At 37.6% G+C, this 18,826-nt stretch overlaps 1 protein-coding gene across 1 annotated transcript in view; it reads right to left on the bottom strand.

Moving 5' to 3' along the window:
* The window catches only part of CYGB (cytoglobin), a 61,278-nt gene extending 42,782 nt beyond the window's left edge, over positions 1-18,496 (bottom strand). Inside the window, exon 1 of the mRNA XM_081315509.1 lies at positions 18,318-18,496. Within this exon, the coding sequence (XP_081171635.1) occupies positions 18,318-18,460 (143 nt within the window). The 5' untranslated portion in view covers positions 18,461-18,496. The remainder of the gene's footprint in view (positions 1-18,317) is intronic.
* Between the last annotated feature and the right edge of the window lie 330 nt (positions 18,497-18,826).

Genomic DNA, 18,826 nt, shown 5'->3' on the forward strand with positions numbered 1-18,826 from the left:
TTCACTTCAAAGAGCAGAAGCCACTGCTGTGCTCTGAAATAATTATGAAATCTTTCACAATCTTGTGCTCAATAGTCCTTTAACTATCATAGGCAATCTATTCCATAAGACCCAGGTAATGGCCATAACATTCACTCTGTCTTCATTATCCTGTGGCTATGGCCAGAAATTGAAATATCCCTTGATTCATAAATCATTTTGTGGTTCCACAAGCCATCTCTTTATATGAATGGTGTGAGATACAGCATACTGTATCTTTATTCTAGGCCAGGGAACAATCTGAAAATAGTATGATTTGTTTGCTCATTGCATCTTTCCTCCAACATCCCTCATTTTATCTTTTATCTCAACCAACATGTTGTTTTTTTCCTGTGCCTTACAGTCATTGTTGATTCCTGGCAATTGCTTGGATAAGTCCCTGCAGCTTTCTTGACAAGGTTTTCCAGAAGTGGTTTGCCATTACCTTCTTCCTAGGGCTGAGAGAAAGTGACTGGACAAGGTCACCCAGCTGGCTTTGTGCCTAAGGCAGGACATGAACTCATGGTCCCCCAGTTTGCAGCCTGTTGTCTTAACCACTACACCAAAGTGGCTCATTATTTGAATTTGGCTGGATAAAAATAAAATGACTGGCCCCAAATTACCCAGTGAGGACTACAGTTAAGCGAGATCTCCCTATTGGCATATTAACAGCATAACCATTATACAGTAATGAATTATATGACTTCCCAGACATTGTGAAGACATTAAAGTGGGTAAGATACATAGTCACACAAAGGTACAGACTAAATAATTCAAAAAGAATTTGACTTTTCCTTCTTTTTGCCCCCTTGCACCAATTCCTTTATGTAAGCATTTGGCTTCTGAAGCCCGGAGTGATCTGTGAAAAACTGATCTAAAGTCAATTCAGCTTTGGGAAATGTTAGACTGTTTGAAGGGCCATACTGATGGTTAGATATTTGCATTTTTAAAATATTAATTCATTCCTTTCATTTACCAGTGACTAGTTTTTTAAAGGGTTTCTGCACAGTTACAGCAAAGAAAAACTTCATAATAAATATGAAATTAAGCCAAAAAAGGAGAGAAGAAACAGAAGCTTATCATATTCCAACATTGCTGGAACTGCCTGGTATTTAAGCACACAGAGCTTACATAATCTAAACCTACTAGGTTCAAAATATATTAACCTTCTATGAAACAATTACTCTATATGTTGTTTCTTAGTTAAATTTTGTCATCATTTTTTTCCTAAATCAAATCAATACGTAAGATTATCTGCTATGCTGACTGGATAATAATTCTTTCATCATTATTTCTTGAGGAGTTACAGGTGGTGTTTTAGGCTGTGATTTATGGTAATCAGAACTTATGCCACATTAATTAACAGAGAAATAAGTCCCTTTCTTGGCACTGTTTTTTTTAAAGAAATTAAAATCAATCCAGAATAACAGAAATACTAGCCCGGATAATCTGCTGAATAGCAGCGTTATGAGCTGGAAGTACCTTTTTACTACCACCAGTTGTGCTTGTGAAAAATTCACTAGCATTAATTTTGCTTCTTATTGCATTCCCACCGGTGGATCCACTGGTTTTAAAGCTTGTCCATTCTCTCAAGAGGTCAAAGGATGTGATCATTGGCGTGTCTAAACAGAATGGGACAACTCGCCACAGTCAACTCGCTATGGCCAACTCACCACCATGGTCAACTCGCCGTGGGCTGGCAGGGTGAATTCTTCTAGTTTTCAGTGGGAGGGTTTTGTTTATTTTAATCTGTTTGTCTATTTTAATCACTAGAAATATAACAGAAAATTTGCCTTGTATGCTACCTCATCTGATAAATTGGCAGGATTTTGGAAGTAGCAGATGAGCCACTCCTTAATTTCCACATAGTGAGCAATGTTCTTAATACTACTTGAAATTAGTTTACATTTATATCAGGGGGAGCACCTAACCATGATTAATATTCCAATGGTTTTAATTAAAGTGTGACTTAGTCTGCCTCCAAGTCAGCTGCATATGCTTGCCTTAAAAATATTTACACTAAGACAATAAAAGAACTAGGCCAGGGGTCTTCATACTCAGCCCTTTTATGACTCATGGACCAACTCCCAGAATTCCTCAGCCAGTGTGCCTAACCCTAACTCTAACCCCTGGACTAGGCTATTTCTTATTAGGTAAAGGAGCACTTCCTAATACTAAATTTCCTGCAACAGTTAAAAGTAAACAGCTGCGTTGCTATTTTTAATGACCAATTCTAATCAAACATCAATTATGGATGTTAGCAATCCTTTGCTTTCTGTATCAGCGAGAACCCTGTCAGTGACTGCAATCTTTGAACATATTGCCAGATATGAGGCTGCCCTGTTTTGTCACTGTTTAATGAAAGAAAATAATGTAAATGAAGCATTTCTCCACAGGAGGGGATATTCTGTTACTCAGGAAGGTTTCTCCTACAAAAGGAAGTTATCACTTATTCAGATCTTGCTCATTTTGCCAGAAATGCTATTTATTCTTTACTAATACATCTATCTGTGTATCTATTAAATGAGTCTCTTGCTATTCTACTGAGCTCAGGCTAATTGATAACTCCTTTGAAGGCTAGATAGCCAGAAAAATACCACCAGCTGGATCTGTTCCGCTGTATGGCTGAACAGATCCAGTCAAAAACTTAGCTTCAGCATCAGGAGTAGAGAGATGTGCAACTGAAAAATGTCTGGATGCAGCTACCAACCATTCTGTCTTGAACCCAATGAAATCTCTTAAGTCATCATCTTGGACAGCTTGAAAGAGAAGGGCATTAAGAAGCTCATGCAGCTCCTAGCCCCTTGGATGATATCAGGGATAGCATCATTTCCACAACTGACCAATGCCATCATCCCAGAAGGGAATAGCTGGGCTTCTTCCTTTATGAAAGATGGCAAAAAGAATGTGGAAAAGTTGAGCATTTACTGAGGCTGTCTAATGCTGCCATTTTCATTTTGGCTTCAGTATAGCAGAAGTGCACCTATGCCCAATTAGATTGCACAGGATTTGGGTGGCATAGCACATTTGGAGAATGAACCTCAGAAGTACTAGGGTGTGTTTGGGGGTTTCATCCTCCCCCATGAAAAAATAGGGGAGAACTGTCATTTGTAGTCCAATTCACTTGGAAATGTTCTGTGGGCTATAAAAGGAATGCTGCTTGGTTGCATTGTGCTTCCAGCCTGTAGTTTTCACAAGAAAAATAAAATTTGAGTGTCTTTCTGGATACCTAGTCAAATTCCAAACTAGCACTTTCTCAAGGATCTTGCTTTCAGATTATCTATATTTTCCATATTATTTCAGGATTATTGTTCAGGAGCCAGGCTGTGTAATCAGTAGGGCAGTGGTGGGATTCAGCCAGTTCATACCAGTTCAGCAGAACCGGTAGCTAATTTTTTGTTACCCAGGCCCAGAATGGACTTCTGGAAGTGGCATCCACACGGAGAGCTGGTTGTTCACATATTTGAATCCCACCACTGCAGTAGGGACTTGTTAGGGGAAAGTAGGCAAATTCTACTTAGTCACAAAACTGAGAAAACCAGCTATGAAGCTGAAGTAGTTCTTTGTTTGAATATTCATAGCCTCCAGCAAGTATATACTGTATATATAAAAGATGTTCATAGAATTTGCCACATAACAAGCTGCAGTTCTATTTAATCTGCATTCTGGTTGCTTATCAACTCATTGATGGAAGTCCTCCATGCAAGACAATGATGATTCGGGCTAATGCCTGGAGTAGCATTTCCCACTCCGTGTCTTTGAGCTAATTACTCTCTTGGCTTAATCTACCGTTTTCTCCAGAGTGAAGTGTTCTTAATGAAGGAGTACACCCAGTGGCAAAACATGTCTCTCTTTCATAGAACAGTTAAGCATGAGACTCTCAGATGTCACCATATTTGAAATATTTCTTACTGCAACAGACAAAAAGAAGGACCATCAAGTAAACTTGATGGAAGAAAATGCATGAAGAAGTAGATAAAATAGGACACTTGAGACCTTTACATACTTATAATTATCTCTTTTTCCCCACTGGTCATTTGGGATATTTACAAAATTCAGATAAAAAACAACAGTAAAACACTAGATTATTAAAGGCTTAATTATATGTTGTGATAAGAATCCAGAACATTTCCTGTTGGCATCCCTGGGGCAGTGGGGGAATGTAAAGGAATGTAGAGCTAACCTCAGGGAAGGAAGAAGTAAGCTTAAAATCTCAGCAGAACTATATAGTCTTTGCAGCTTAAGCATAATAATTAAGGGTTATTGAGAGTGTCCTTCCTAGAAAGAGAGCTCCATACTTAGGATGCTGTTATAAAAAATACTGTATTTCAAATTATATTTCTAGATCATGGGAGATGCAACTAGGTATCAATGTCATTTGCAAACTACAAGCCTGTGAGCATGGTAAGAGGTATTTTTCAGATGTCCTGGTGGTTGATGGGCATCTGCACAGAAGACAAAAGGAGGCAAGTGATATAATGCACATACTGTATGATATGAATTATGTAATGAAGGCAAACCCTATAATTTACATTGTGCGATGACCTCACAATGTCTTGTTCCAGAGACATTTATGGCTCTGTACAGAAGACCCATGATGGATTAAAAGTTGACTGGAAACTGATCCACTATCAGTACTATGTGGCCTATAAAGGATATTGTCAAATAAATGTTCATTTTTCTACCCAATTTTCCTTATAAATCTTTCACCAAAGTGACCTCAACTATTCCAATTACAAAAGCAAAGTCTGAAAGCAGATTGGAAAGGGTCCAAATAATCAGCTTCATTCAAGAAAGCTCAGAGATGCCACTGCCCACTGGAGACTTTATTTAGAAAAGGAAGCTTGAAAACTGGATAATAATTACCAAGGGTCTTACAGCTATTTTCTTTAGAATAGTTATAAAATAAGCATTCTTCAAGGAAGTGTTCATAGTTTCTAACACCCAGTTAGCTAATTCCCCTCTGGCAGTTTTTCAAAACCAGAATGGAAATGGGTTTAAAGATCATGCTATTGGTCTCCACCCTTCCAACAATTTGTTCCTGCATTTGGACTGAACAAATGAAAACACATCCATCAAAGCGGGACCAATAGGCCGCCTCTGTCATTTGATTTTCAGAGTGAAGTCAAAGTCCAAAAGGGCACAAGTGTTTTGTATGCTTGTTACAACACATTTTAGATAGTTCTTCCTTGCTATATTGCAGGATTGAAACTGTGCTTATGTAACAAAGACAGAGATGAACCTCTACAGCAGGGATCCCCAACTCCCGGTCCATGGACCAGTACCTGGGTGGGGCAAGCCAGCAACAGGTCTGCAAAAACAAGAAAAGCCCCATCCACAAGATACAGGCAGCACACAAAACCATGCCCCCTCCAGTCCATGGAAAAACCTCTCTCCACGGAACCAGTCCCTAGTGCCCAAAAGGTTGGGGACCTCTGCCCTACAGCAGTGTTTCTGAACCTTGGCGACTTGAAGAGGTGTGGACTTAACTCCCAGCATTCCCCAGTCAGCAGCTTTTTCGACATTTTGTAGCCATATGCCTGAGCTATATACCAAGCAGAGGATTTAGGAGGGACTGTGAACTGCCTGGGTCAACTCTCCCCCCATCCCCACTTTCTCCTGATCAATCAACAGGATTTTTAGCTCTTGTGGGTAGACAACCCCCTGGAAATTAGTCCCTGAAGTTATGTCACTTATAAATTCCCCATTACTGTATAACATAAAAGAATCAAAATTCTAAACATTATTAGATAATATTCTCTCCAGGACAGCGGGATTTTTGGATCTTCATCCTTCATCCAGAATAGCAAAAATCTCTTTATCCATATGCCCTGCTGTATATATAAGTCCCAAAACGAACAGAGACAAGCCTATGGTTGCCATGGAAGCCATACATTGCTGAGCTGTTCCTATTAAGGAATGTTGAAATTCCCTGACATGATCAAAATCCTTTTGTCTCTTTTGTACTTGAGCATCCACAAATAAATGACAGCTTAAGTCCCCACAGTATGGTTCACATAGCCTTGCAGTTGGGTTTTCAGTGAATGGGTGACATGTATTCAAACTTTTCTATTTCTCATTGTGTAAGTTTCAAATCTTCTCAGAAAGCTCTTTTCAATACTGAACTGCTATTATAGTAATAGGTCATAAACCAGATTTGAAATTAGGGTACCAATGGTTTTCCTGCTCCATAAATATAAATCTATCTCCTTTTAAATGCTGCTTGAAATGCCTGGTTCAACAAAGGACAAAGAGTAGTTTGCCCCCTCTGATTTCAAATAGTAAATGTGTTCCTGGGATGGCGATGTTCACTTCAAATTGCACTGAACTAACTCCAGAACCGTCAGCCACAGATGGAAGAAATCTTTCCATCCTCATGGGGCCAACGATCCTTTAAATGGATTAAGACGATTTTTTATCAATTCTCTCACATACTTTGCTGTTCTCTCTTAATTACTCAAGAGCTCCGCAGTAACATGGAAAGAAATAAGGCAAGGGTCTGCAAAAGAGTAAAAAAAAAAAAAGAGAGAGAGAGAGAGAGAGAGAGAGAGAGAAATTGGCAAAGATTACCCCCCCCCCTTTCCACCAACAGGAATGTGGAGTGTGGAAGTCTGTTTTGCAGAAAAAAAGCAGAATCCAATTCATTCCCACTTTGTTCAACATACTTGTATTTTCTCTACAGTGTGATAACATCTAATAATCATTCCTGAGAGCTGCATCCTTACTGGGTAAATGTTTTTGCAACCAAGAGGAAAATCAGGGTGAGAAGGGGGAATACTGGACCCCAACCATGAAACATGTGGGAGAATAGCAGCTGATCAAATTTCTTAGCTAGTCTAGTCTATTTGCCAGAGGGATAGTTTCTATTTTTGAATACTTGTCCCTATTCTGCCCTTATATTTTGATAGGTTGAGACATTGTTATTGTGATTTGCCAGCATTGCCATTTTTCCTATTTCCATTCTTTACTTCCCCAGATGCATCCCCAGAAATAAAATCTCTTAGCAGATGAATATATAGATAAAACTATGTGTTTGAAGACCAAGTTGTTTTGCAATAGACAGCCTGCCTTTCTACAAACCTACACCTACTGAGAATATTTTGAACTAAAAGTAACAACTATTTTTAGTATCTCTTTCCTAAAGAAATAGTGATGGTTTTTAAATGATGGAGGACAGAGTGCTGTGCAATAATTGAATATAAGATCTGACTGGGAAGAACTTTCAAAGATACGTCAAAAAAATAGGACTGCTGAAATTCAGGCTGGACTTCAAGCTGGGTAGAAGTCTAAGGCTTTTTTCAATAGAATGAACAAGAAGGCCTCTAAAGTGTTCAAGATTGCCTTTCCATCTGCAAAAACTAATACGCAAGCTTCTCTGAATAAGAGGGGTCACGTAACAGAAGTCAACTGAAACCGAGCTTAAACAACTATTGAACCGTACTACTCAAAAGAGGAGCATTTGGCTGAGATAAGGTTCCTTATAAATCTGTATTTCCATCTATAAATATTAGAAGGGCATGACAAGTTTGTCATAAAATTAAATGGGGAAAGAAAGATGACATCTTAAAATCCTTAAAGGATAGAAAAATAAAAATGTTATAAAATTTGGGAGGCCAAGAGAGAAGATAGAGCTTTAATACATCCTTTATTTTAAGAAAATTTTATAAGTCTAGGACATGACCAGGACATGTCAATATGCAAACACTTCCACAAGGTCTTGCAATATAGTTAGATGAATCCCATAGACTCTACTGCTCTCAACTTCTACAGATTTTGAACTGATAGTTGGAAAATATGACTGGCAGAGACCTTGTATAAGGAAGTCTGCTTGATTTCAGCAGATCCTTGTCAGATTGTTATTATTATTATTATAAAAGATTCCTGTGAGTTTCCTCTAATAAAGGTAAATTCATATACTAAGAAGTGGGTTAGAAGCATGACAATTTCTCAAGTATTTGCTATAAAAATAACCAAATTATGATAATTATCACATTTTTCTAGTTTCTTATCTTTAACTTAACATGTGTCGATTCTGCAGGGCAAAGTGAACAATATAAAACATGTACCCTTTTCATCAGTCCCCAGTTTACTTTGTTGATGACAGAGGGCTTCGGTTTTGGCCATTTATAAACTAATAAATGTTACAACCTAAATGCTGGACCATTATGTTCAGGCTCACGTAGGTAGGATTTCAGCAGTGGGGTTCACATGACTAATTCTCTGGTCATGTTTGACTCTCAGAAATATGAATTGATTCAGTAAAAGAGACAAAAATACTTCAAAAAAATTGTAGGGATGGGGTTTCTCGATCATTTAGAGAAGCAAATTCTGCAAAGGCAGGCTAGATACAATCTGGACTGATTTTCATCTCACTGTGCCTCCCAAGAGTTTCTTCAAATGACCTAGTTCTCCAGGATGGAGTGATGATCTATCATCCAGCTGTGAAATACAGGGAGGGGGCCAGCTGCGTAAGAGCTGTGATCACAGGTACTGTTCGTTTTAAACCACTACTGCTGTAATATGAGGGTGTGGAGACATTTGCTAGAGTAGCTTCAAAGTGCTACTCGGCAAAGGGAGTGATAAAATTAATTTTTTTGTGTGCTTTTTCCCTTTCCTCCTAATGTTTCTGTATCATCCGCCTGTTCTTATCAGATTGTAATACAGTATATTATTTCATATTAATGTGCAAAGTAGCTATTTATGCCAATCTCAGCTCTCTGGAAAGAGGGTAAGAGATAGATAAATACATGGTGCATGTAGTTAATGGTAGGTTATGAACATAACAGTAGATTATGTTGGAGAAGACTCCTAAGAGTACCATGAACAGCCAAGAAAACCAACACATCATTGAACAAATCAACCCAGAATTCTCACTTGAAGTACAAATGACCAGGCTCAATTTATCCTATTCAGACACATTACACAAGGACTTAGCTTTCTGGAGAAGGCTCTAATGCAGGGCTGTCAAACTGCCAGCCCATAGGCTGGATGCATCATGGCGAAACCACACCCACCCCATTGCCGGCAATGGAAAAAAATTGTGATACGTCACGACACGTCACGTGACATAATGCTATGAATGGTAGAAGGAGAGAAAAGATGACAATCAGCAACAAGGTGAATGAAGTCACAGTAGCAATGAGCACACTGTTGGAAGAGCTGAAAGACCAGGTGATGGACAAATTGCCATGGAGAAAATCTGTCTATGTAGTTGCTTTGACAGTGACAAATTTGATACTGACTTGATGGCATATAATTAATCAATCAAAAAAGAGCCCAAACTGTCCAGACCCAAAGGTCAATCCACTCTGCCATTTTGTTTCTAATAGGGAATAGCCAGTTGCTTGTAGAAAGCAAGAAGAAGAAGAAGAAGAAGAAGAAGAAGAAGAAGAAGAAGAAGAAGAAGAAGAAGAAGAAGAAGAAGAAGAAGAAGAAGTAGTTACGAGGTCCACAGCCATTTCCCATTACCTGATATTTAAAAATATCCAACACATGAATGCATATAACTATATACTTTATTAATTTACTTTATGATTCATATAATACATTAAGACATACTGAGCTTTGGTTTTGATGTGTGAATTTAAATTATTCTGGTTTAAATAAATCATGGGTAAACAAACTATGATTTAGTGTGTTCTATGAACCCTTTCCATAGGTAGTTTAAGTCTTGAAGTAAGTGTAAAGTTAAGATACGGATAGGCTGAAATCCAAAACTAAAGCAAAAGAAAGAGAAGCTACACTCAAGATTGTAAAGGTCATTTAGAGAAGCTAAACTTTTTCTTCTTCTGCAAAGTGTGTTTTTTCCATACATTTAATATTTCCATATGTTTAATCATGCTTTCTGCCAATATAGCTGGGAACAGTGGTTTGTTTGAGAGATCTGTAAGGTCCTGGATATAGCCCTGATTTACCTTTTATTTTAATTGTTAATGTAATGTTTATCCTTCCTTCTCCAAGATATGGTTATACCTTAACAATATGGAAACCATCCAGTTTAATTTTCAGAAGATAATGTGGAGCTACAAGCTGTTCAAAGTCTGCTGCTATTAATGCAGATAACAGCATTAGCAGCAACAATGAAACTTTCTGGCAAGATTTGCAGAATCAATGCAACTCAAGGCCTTTTTCTGGGATGTCCTCATTGGGCCAGATCCTATAATCTAGATAATAAAATGTGAAGAATCACCTGCATGTTTGTTGATCATACTTGGCATTATTTGGGGAAGTTGCACTGTCTGATCTGTTTTGAACTGGGATTTCCTAGTAACTATTCCTTCCAAGTTTGATTTTCTTTGCTGCAGAAAAAGGTGCTAGTCATGGAACTACATCTGGGAACAGATATGAAGAAATGGCAACTTCAAATAAAGAAACAAAAAATCATGCACTACAATACTGATGTAACTTTTTTAGCCATTTTAATAACCAAAAGCAAATGTTTATGGATGTTATGTGCTTTCAAATATTTCACACTGTTAAAAATGACTGCGGGGTCAAAAGGCTTCTGTGTGATATGAAGAGAAGGATGAGGGGTGACATGATAGCAGTGTTCCAATATCTCAGGGGTTGCCACAAAGAAGAAGGAGTTAAGCTATTCTCCAAAGCACCTGATGGCAAGACAAGAAGCAACGGATGGAAACTAATCGAAGAGAGATCCAATCTAGAACTAAGAAGAAATTTCCAGACAGTTAGAACAATTAATCAGTGGAATGGCTTGCCTTTAGAAGTTGTGGGTTCTCCATCATTGGAGACTTTTAAGAAGAGATTGGGCAGCCATTTGTCTGAAATGTATAGAGTGTCCTGCTTGAGCAGAGAATTGGACTAGAAGACCTCCCTCCCAACTCACTCTGTTATTCTGTTAATAATGTGGAAAGCATTACATGTTTTCCTTTCTTGTAGAAAGTTCACTGGCACCCTGTCAATATGCTTAGGTTTCTATTTGTATCTACTGTATTTATTGCAAGACATTTGTACACCCAATTAAAACACAAACACTAACACTCCACTTCTACCGTCTTTTGTATATCATGAAGCAGTCTTCCACAGCTAGCTATCTGTATTAGACTTCAGTAACAAGAATTCTTATGAATGATAGAAATCCAGCTTCAGCATATGGACTAGAAGATCTCCAAGGTCCTTTCCAACTTAATAATAATAATAATAATAATAATAATAATAATAATAATAATAATAATAATAATAATAATAATAATAATAATAATAATAATAATGTGTTATTATTATTATTATTATTATTATTATTATTATTATTATTATTATTATTATTATTATTATTATTATTATTATTATTATTATTTCTAGAAGGCACCGGCTTAGGAGAAGCTCATGGATAAATTACTGGTTCAAGCACTGCAAATTTGAATACAAAGATAAGGTGATTTATACTTGGGTTACATTGATCAACAGCTCAATGCATTTTGGAAGCTATGGTAATCTCTCTGCTGAGTTGGCTCCTATCTTTGGTGTTCTTCCTGCTTCGATATAATTGCTTCTATACTCACTGTAGCCCAAAGACATTATTAAAATATTTGTAACGGGAGATAATTGCTGAATTTTCAGTTCGAGAAATATCCTTCTTTTTTTAAAACAAAAAACAAAAAAGTGTTTTAACTTTATATATGAGAATGAGGATGCATAACATCCAATTCTTCCGGAAAAGTTCCACAAAAACCAGCTCTGATTTTCTAAAGGAAGGTTAGCAGGTAAATTCTTGTTACTGAATTTATTCCAAAGTATTTATGCAGCTGAAGAAAATCAAGAGCCAAAACCCATTCTTTAAAATTAGTGTTCATCCCCCATCCCTGTTCTCTCTCCTGACTGCTAGAACTACAAGGATATGCAAACTGCATTGGATTTAATTAAACAAGTAATTCCCAAGCTAGTTTAGCTAGTTTAGCCATCTAAAACCCATTAGAGAGGCAGTTAGAGATAACTAAAATCAAGAGCTTCCATGAATACAATGCCAGTGGAAAAGTTACAGTTAAGAGTTTTCAGCTTTTTTTATCATTTCCACATCTTCTCTCAAGCTATTAGTAACATGTTCTAAAGGTAAATGATTAAAGACAGATACTTTTCTTTAAATATCCAACAACTATTTAAAAGTTACCTGATGAGACAACATCCTTCCACGTATTTTCATTATCTGACTGCAAGAGTTTTAAACAAATAACTGCAAGCTACGTGGTCACTGAAGTATGGAATAAAGTTTAGAGTTTACCTTAGAAAAATTAACTTTATATCTTCTTGCAAAACATCACTTTGTTTAAGATTATCTGGTCTGAAATAAATTTAATATTCTTGTGAAAGCGACATGAAGAAAAGAAAACATGTAAACTGCTACACGGCTAAATATAGTGGTACCTCAGTACTCATTGTTAATTGGTTCTGGGAGACATGATGAGTACCAAAAACAATGAGTACCAAACAATTTTTTCCCATAAGGAATAATGTAGTGAGTCACAAGGCAGTTGACACCAACAAGTTCTAGCTTGTGCATTGAGTACCAAATGAATGATGAGTACCTGGACAAAATTTTCATGTCAAACTGCATTGAGTACCAAATTCAATCAGTTTCAAAGCAGTTGAATATCAAGGTACCCCTACAGTTGTCTTGAACCGTGATTATATTTGCCCAGTACCATCTCAACATATTGGATCAACACATTATCAGAAGGTCGGCAGTTTGGTGGGTCGAATCCCAAATGCCGCGTAACAGAGTGAGCGCCTGTTACTTGTCCCAGCTTCTGCCAACCTAGCAGTTTGAAAGCACGTAAAAATGCAAGTAGAAAAATAGGGACCACTACAGTGGGAAGGTAACAGCGTTCCGTGCACCTTTGGTGTCTAGTCATGCCGGCCACATGACCACGGAGACGTCCTCGGACAAGCGCTGGCTCTTCAGCTTTGAAACAGAGATGAGCACCGGCCCCTAGAGTTGGAAATGACTAGCACGCATGTGCGGGGGAAACTTTACCTTTATGTATTAATCCAGAAACAATTTCTGCCTTCCTGAATTTGCTCTCCCTCCCTCCAGGTTTCTTCTCTGTACAGCATAGCAAGACTATCTATTTGTTTTGGAGATAGAATTCCTGCATTTTAGGTATCACTGATTTAGTAGCAAATTTTCACTAATAATCAGTTTCACACTTCTCTTTCTTTCTCTCTTTCTCTTCCCCCATCCTGTTCATTATATAGTTGAACTTGGATTGCTAATCATCCACTATATATTGCTTTTTTATACTTTATCTTCAGTTATTATGTGTACATGTTCACATAATACCAGCTAGTTTGGGACTGCATATTATTCTGGAATGGCTAAATGCAAAAACCTACTCTTATGATTGATAAAATAGTTGTTGTGAAAAGCATACATATTTTATTTCCTTGGTATTTTATTCTTCGGTTATTGCTGACTCTTATTTCAAACAAGCATATTTGGAATTGGGATTAGTTAAACTTCTCTGTTTGAGCAAAGCTAAGGTTTATTATTTACAGTAGCATTTCTGTAGCAGCCTTCGGACCATTGCAAAATCTTATCCCATTTTCTTCTCACAACAAGCCTGTGAGGTAAATCTGATGATAAAAGAAATTGTGGTTCAAATTGTGGCTGAACAGGAAGTTGAATGAAAGGCCAAAATATTTATCTTTTTTGTCATGTTACTCCTACATTTTACCCCTAGAAGCAGAATATTCTTTTGAATATTTTATACTTTCTTCAGAACTGAAATCTGGTTAGCAACTGGCACAAAGAGCCAGAGGTAGCATGGCTAACTTTCAAAATTATTTTTAGTGTGTTTGCACGGGTGTGTTTGTGTGTGAAGTAAAGGTAAAGATACCATTGAGCTGCTTGACTCCTATGGGTGTGTGTGAGGTGGCTAAACTTTCAAAATTATTTTTAGTGTGTTTGCACGGGTGTGTTTGTGTGTGAAGTAAAGGTAAAGATACCATTTAGCTGCCTGACTCCTATGGGTGTGTGTGAGGGACGTTTTATTTTTAAAAATGTCTAATTTGTATTTCAGAAATCTAAACGAAGGGCAGCTTATTTAGATTCAGTTTTTCTTCTCTCCCTCCCACCTTTCCCTGCTTATCCATCATGCTTAGATCTGTTGAACAAAATCCAAACAGCATTTATCTTTCCAGGCTATTCTGGAGCCCTGCTTGGAAATTAATTTCAGCATGGCTTGCAGGCTGTAAGAAACAGGGTAATCTCATGTATTTTTTTATGTACTGGCTTCTTTGCTTCTCCTGGAGTGATTCTATCATTTTCCCTCCTGCCCGCCCTTGACATCCTTCACTGAGTAATGACTTTGCAGTCACTGTGTACATGCACAGAATGAATTCAGGGCCAGTTGTTCATAACTGTGCACTGTAATCTATCCATATACCCTATTGTCTTGGCTTGGCTTGGCAGACAAATCATGTCACCGATGCCACAGAAATTTGTCAAGTTTTTTTTTTAAATCAAGATATTTTTTAGCTGCTGGAATGGATACTTATCCCAATCTAAATATTCTTTATATCTGTTTTCCTTTCAGGTGGGAGCAGGGTGGGAAACGAGATAAATACAAGCTGGATTGAGGTACAAAGTCTTGTTCAAGAGAAGTCAAAAGAGAAGGAATAAAAAACCAAAAGTAATTAGGGATTTGAATACAGATGTCCATCAATGCATTATTCTCAGTGAGATTTTGATTTACTGTTTTACTGATGCACAAATAGTTCGGTTTGTCCAATGTATCTACACCAGCTGAATTGGGCCATATATGGGCAAAGCTTAATACACATCATAAACAAGCAAAACAATAAATTTCTTCTGAGTTATAATTGGCTATAATAATTCAGAAAATCAAAGAGATTTCTGATTGCCTGTGGACATTTTTTAGACATCTGCTTTCCTATGCAAACGGAAAGCAGAAAAGTCTGAAAACGGAAAGACAGGTTTCCTACTTCTGTTGTGTTCTTTCCACTATTCATTTAGAATATGAATGCCTGGCTGGCTGGAGAATTCTGGGAGTTGAAGTCCACAAGTTTTAAAGTTGCCTAGGTTGGACACCCTGATTTAGAACCTTAAAATTGAAGTGAAGGCCATGTTGATAGGGCAGAAAAGGTGATTCTTTCTTATTGTTCAAGGCACATAGCAAAGAAATAATCTGAATAAATGCTTTGCTTATACCCATGATCAGAACCATAGTTCCAGAGAGCATTTTGTTTTGTTTTGTTTTATTCATCCTCCTCTGTCTTTAATTTCAGCCTGTCATGTCATAGAGCAGGGGATCCCAACCCCTGGTCCATGGACCGGTACTGGGTTGTGGCATGCCAGCAACTGAGCCGCACAAACAAGCAAAGCCCCATCCGTGGGATGCAGGTAGCACACAAAACTACACCCCCTCCGGTCCGCGGAAAAACCTCTCTCCATGTAACTGGTCCCTGGTGCCAAAAAGGTTGGAGACCTCTGCCATAGAGTGAAGTTGACCTGTGAGTTCCATTTCATATAATCTGTGTTGATCTTTGGTTCAGTGGAAACCAAATGTTTGACAGAAATATAGAAATCAGAAATCTGTTACTTTATGGATCAAAAGATAATCATGGAACATAGTCATGGTCTATGAAATAAATAAAATTAGACAACTGTACAAGCCATCTTTGTAAATTTTTCTGTGATCATGCGGTATATCTGTGTAAGAAAGTTAATGTTTGTTCCAGTTTCCTAAGATTGATATTTTATAAAGAAAGTTATCAGATAACATCCTGGATCTTTATACAATAACAGCTTTTGCCTTTTTGACCCAGGTGAATGGGTACTTCTACCTGGTAAATACATTGTCAGCTTCTGTGTGTATGTATATGTTTATGCAGCTATGTATACTAGCTAGGTACATCTACAAATAATAAAGTGAAAAGAATCATTTAGACAATTAGACATTATTGAGGAACATGGAAGATGGATGGAAAAATGTACAATTTTGAACATTCAAATCAATAATAATAATAAAGTGAAAAGAATCATTTAGACAATTAGACATTATTGAGGAACATGGAAGATGGATGGAAAAATGTACAATTTTGAACATTCAAATCAAGAAAAACAAATGGAACTGTGATCTGAAATTTAGGGCAATACTGAAGGAAAAGTTAAGCTCTTGCATGATCTTTATCACTCAGCATGGGGATAAGGAATTAAAATCACTACAAAATGATCCAGATAGATTATTTACCCCAATTTCCTACTTAAGAATAAAATGAAAAAAGTTCCATTCAATTGAAAAAAAAGTCATTTGGTGTTAATTCAAGAGATACATTTGTTGGTATATGGACTGCTGGTTCTTTTTTGATCAGCTATTTAAAGTTTGAGGGATACACTGGAATAAATGCACCTTATCTTGTCTTGGTTAAGATTGCAAATCTTAGCACAATCATAAGGAATGTTCAGTATATTTTGTGAAACAAATACAAGAAGCATTTAAAAAGATGGATAGGCCTCCCCCCAAAAAAAAGAACATGTTTTAAATAATTAGGAATGAAACATCTTGGGTTTAAAATTAGTTCTTCAGATTTTTTTCCCCAGAAAGCAGATCTGTAAGAAAATGAATTCTTCCCATTCCCCACCCCACCCCCGAAAGGATCTACCTGAAAACATATTTAAATATGTGGCTGGCAATCCTGCTGTTGTCTCATTGGGACAATAGGATTTGCTTATACAGTTTTCAAACTATTAGTTCTTGGAAAAATTCTGAAAACAACAACCAGTCTAATTTTCCACAGATAAACTGATGAGAAACTTTAAGAAAAACTGGGCAGATACCACCATAGTACATTTGTGGATGTCCTCATTATTGCAAAATCCAAAATCTTCTCTACTCTCTAGTAAAATTGGATATACTTGGACTGAACGGGATTTTTTTTTTGCTCAGAACTCTGAGAAGTTGCTATAAACTGACCTAACAATTTGTTGGAGAACATGCTTGTTAAATAAATAAAAGAATCTTAGTTCTTTTTGAATGCCAGTTTATATAGCCTCTAAGTCAAACTTTGAATAATAGCTGAAAGCTATGACTGGAGTTCCTAAGGTTCGTTTAAGCTTAAAAATGGGAATTGTGGCAGGCTTTGGATTAAATAGGAGCAATAAGATTGGAAATGTGTGAACCTTTTTCCTAATTTATAGTTGGGAATAGTTTCAAATCCAGATCAGTTCAGTGACTATTTCTCTCGGGTCTTTTGCATAGCTCTTTTTACCCTGATTTAGAAAACAACAACTCTTTTGCCCCTTCCACATACCTCCATAAGAGTCTGCAGGAGTTAACATGAAACAAGGTCAGATTTTGAAATAATCCTCAAGATAATTTTGACAGGGACATGGCCATTGTACACAGGCTACTTTACTATTTGTAGTATGTGGAGCCCAGTAAAGTACCTAGGATCAGGTAGGCTATAGAAAAATAAATTAGTCTGGAGAATCATCCTACTCATAGGCCGCCTTAGTTTAAACCAGCTTTCTATTTCACTTATCTGGTGACATATAAATAAATACACAGGGTACATTCACACATCACACTAATCCATGGTTTGAATCATGATTTTTTGAAGCAAGCCACGGAACATGCAAAGCCAGAAATCATGGTTTTCAAGCCACAAAGGCTGGGTTTGTACTCTGAACTATGCCAAAGTGAAACAAACCACACTATTGCTCCATGCCATATGTAAACTTAGCCACCAGCTTCTTTCTTAAGTTTCCTATAACCCATTGCCCTCTGGCAATTTTGCCAAGAGCTTTCTAGCAGAGTGAAGCATCCAATTATCCTTTACCTGTCACTGTTGGTCTCCCTTACACCAACCCCCTGGCTAGTAACCTTCATGGCAGACTCAAGAGACAACTTCAACCTCATATTTTACATTGATACAGCCACCCAGCTGAGGAGCAGATGGTGCCGACAAGCTTCAGCAGCCCTGTTTGGATTTATCTTGGCTGGTAAGTTGCAGTATTTCACCCAGGAGTGTGATGTATATCTTTTTCTATCAGCAAAGAGCTAAGCCAAAACCATTCCTTCTTTATAAATCCCCCAGTTGTACACAAAGAATGAGATGACCTTTATGGCTGAAATATTGATTGCCACCAACTAGGCTACACAGAGCATATTTCCCCCTCTCTTTTTTCTACCCAAACTATTGGAAATCGAAATGCAATGCAATAATTCCCAATCACAGCTAATCCACTGAAGGGAACAGTTACTACCTTTCCACCCTGTCCCTTGAACTAAAATTTGGCTTCTTGTGGTCATTGTAAATACCTGATCAGAATGGAGACTCCAACGTCCTCGCAGTTCACATAGACTCTGTTCCACGTCTCTTGAATCACCTTCCTTTCGGCATCTGACAGCTCTTCGCTTCTTTCCCACCTCTCAATCTCCATTTCTCCTTGGACTTTCTCCATGAAAAACAGCCAGCAAAAATCTTCCAAGGAAGCCAAGAGAATAAAAAGATGTGTGAGTCTGTTGCTCTGTGGATTTTGTCTGTGTAGGTTTGTGTGTGTGTGTGTGTGTGTGTGTGTGTGTGTGTGTGTTTGTGCGTGTCCAGCAAAAAGAGATAAGGTGCTCTGTTGGATTGTGATGAGGTGGCTGATGCTGCTCTTGCCTTCTTCCCTGGGTCTGAGTGGCTTCCTATATAGACAGACCGAGATATGTAATAGAGGTAATTAGGGAGGGAGATGGTGTGTGATCAGATTTCAGATCTTCTAGAGCAGCCCATTGCTGTGGTTTCCTTCAGCTCAGCATGTGTGTGTCTGCATGACTCGGAAGAG

This window comes from Vipera berus (genome assembly GCF_964194415.1).
Source record: "Vipera berus genome assembly, chromosome: 2".
Classification (NCBI taxonomy): Eukaryota; Metazoa; Chordata; class Lepidosauria; order Squamata; family Viperidae; genus Vipera; species Vipera berus.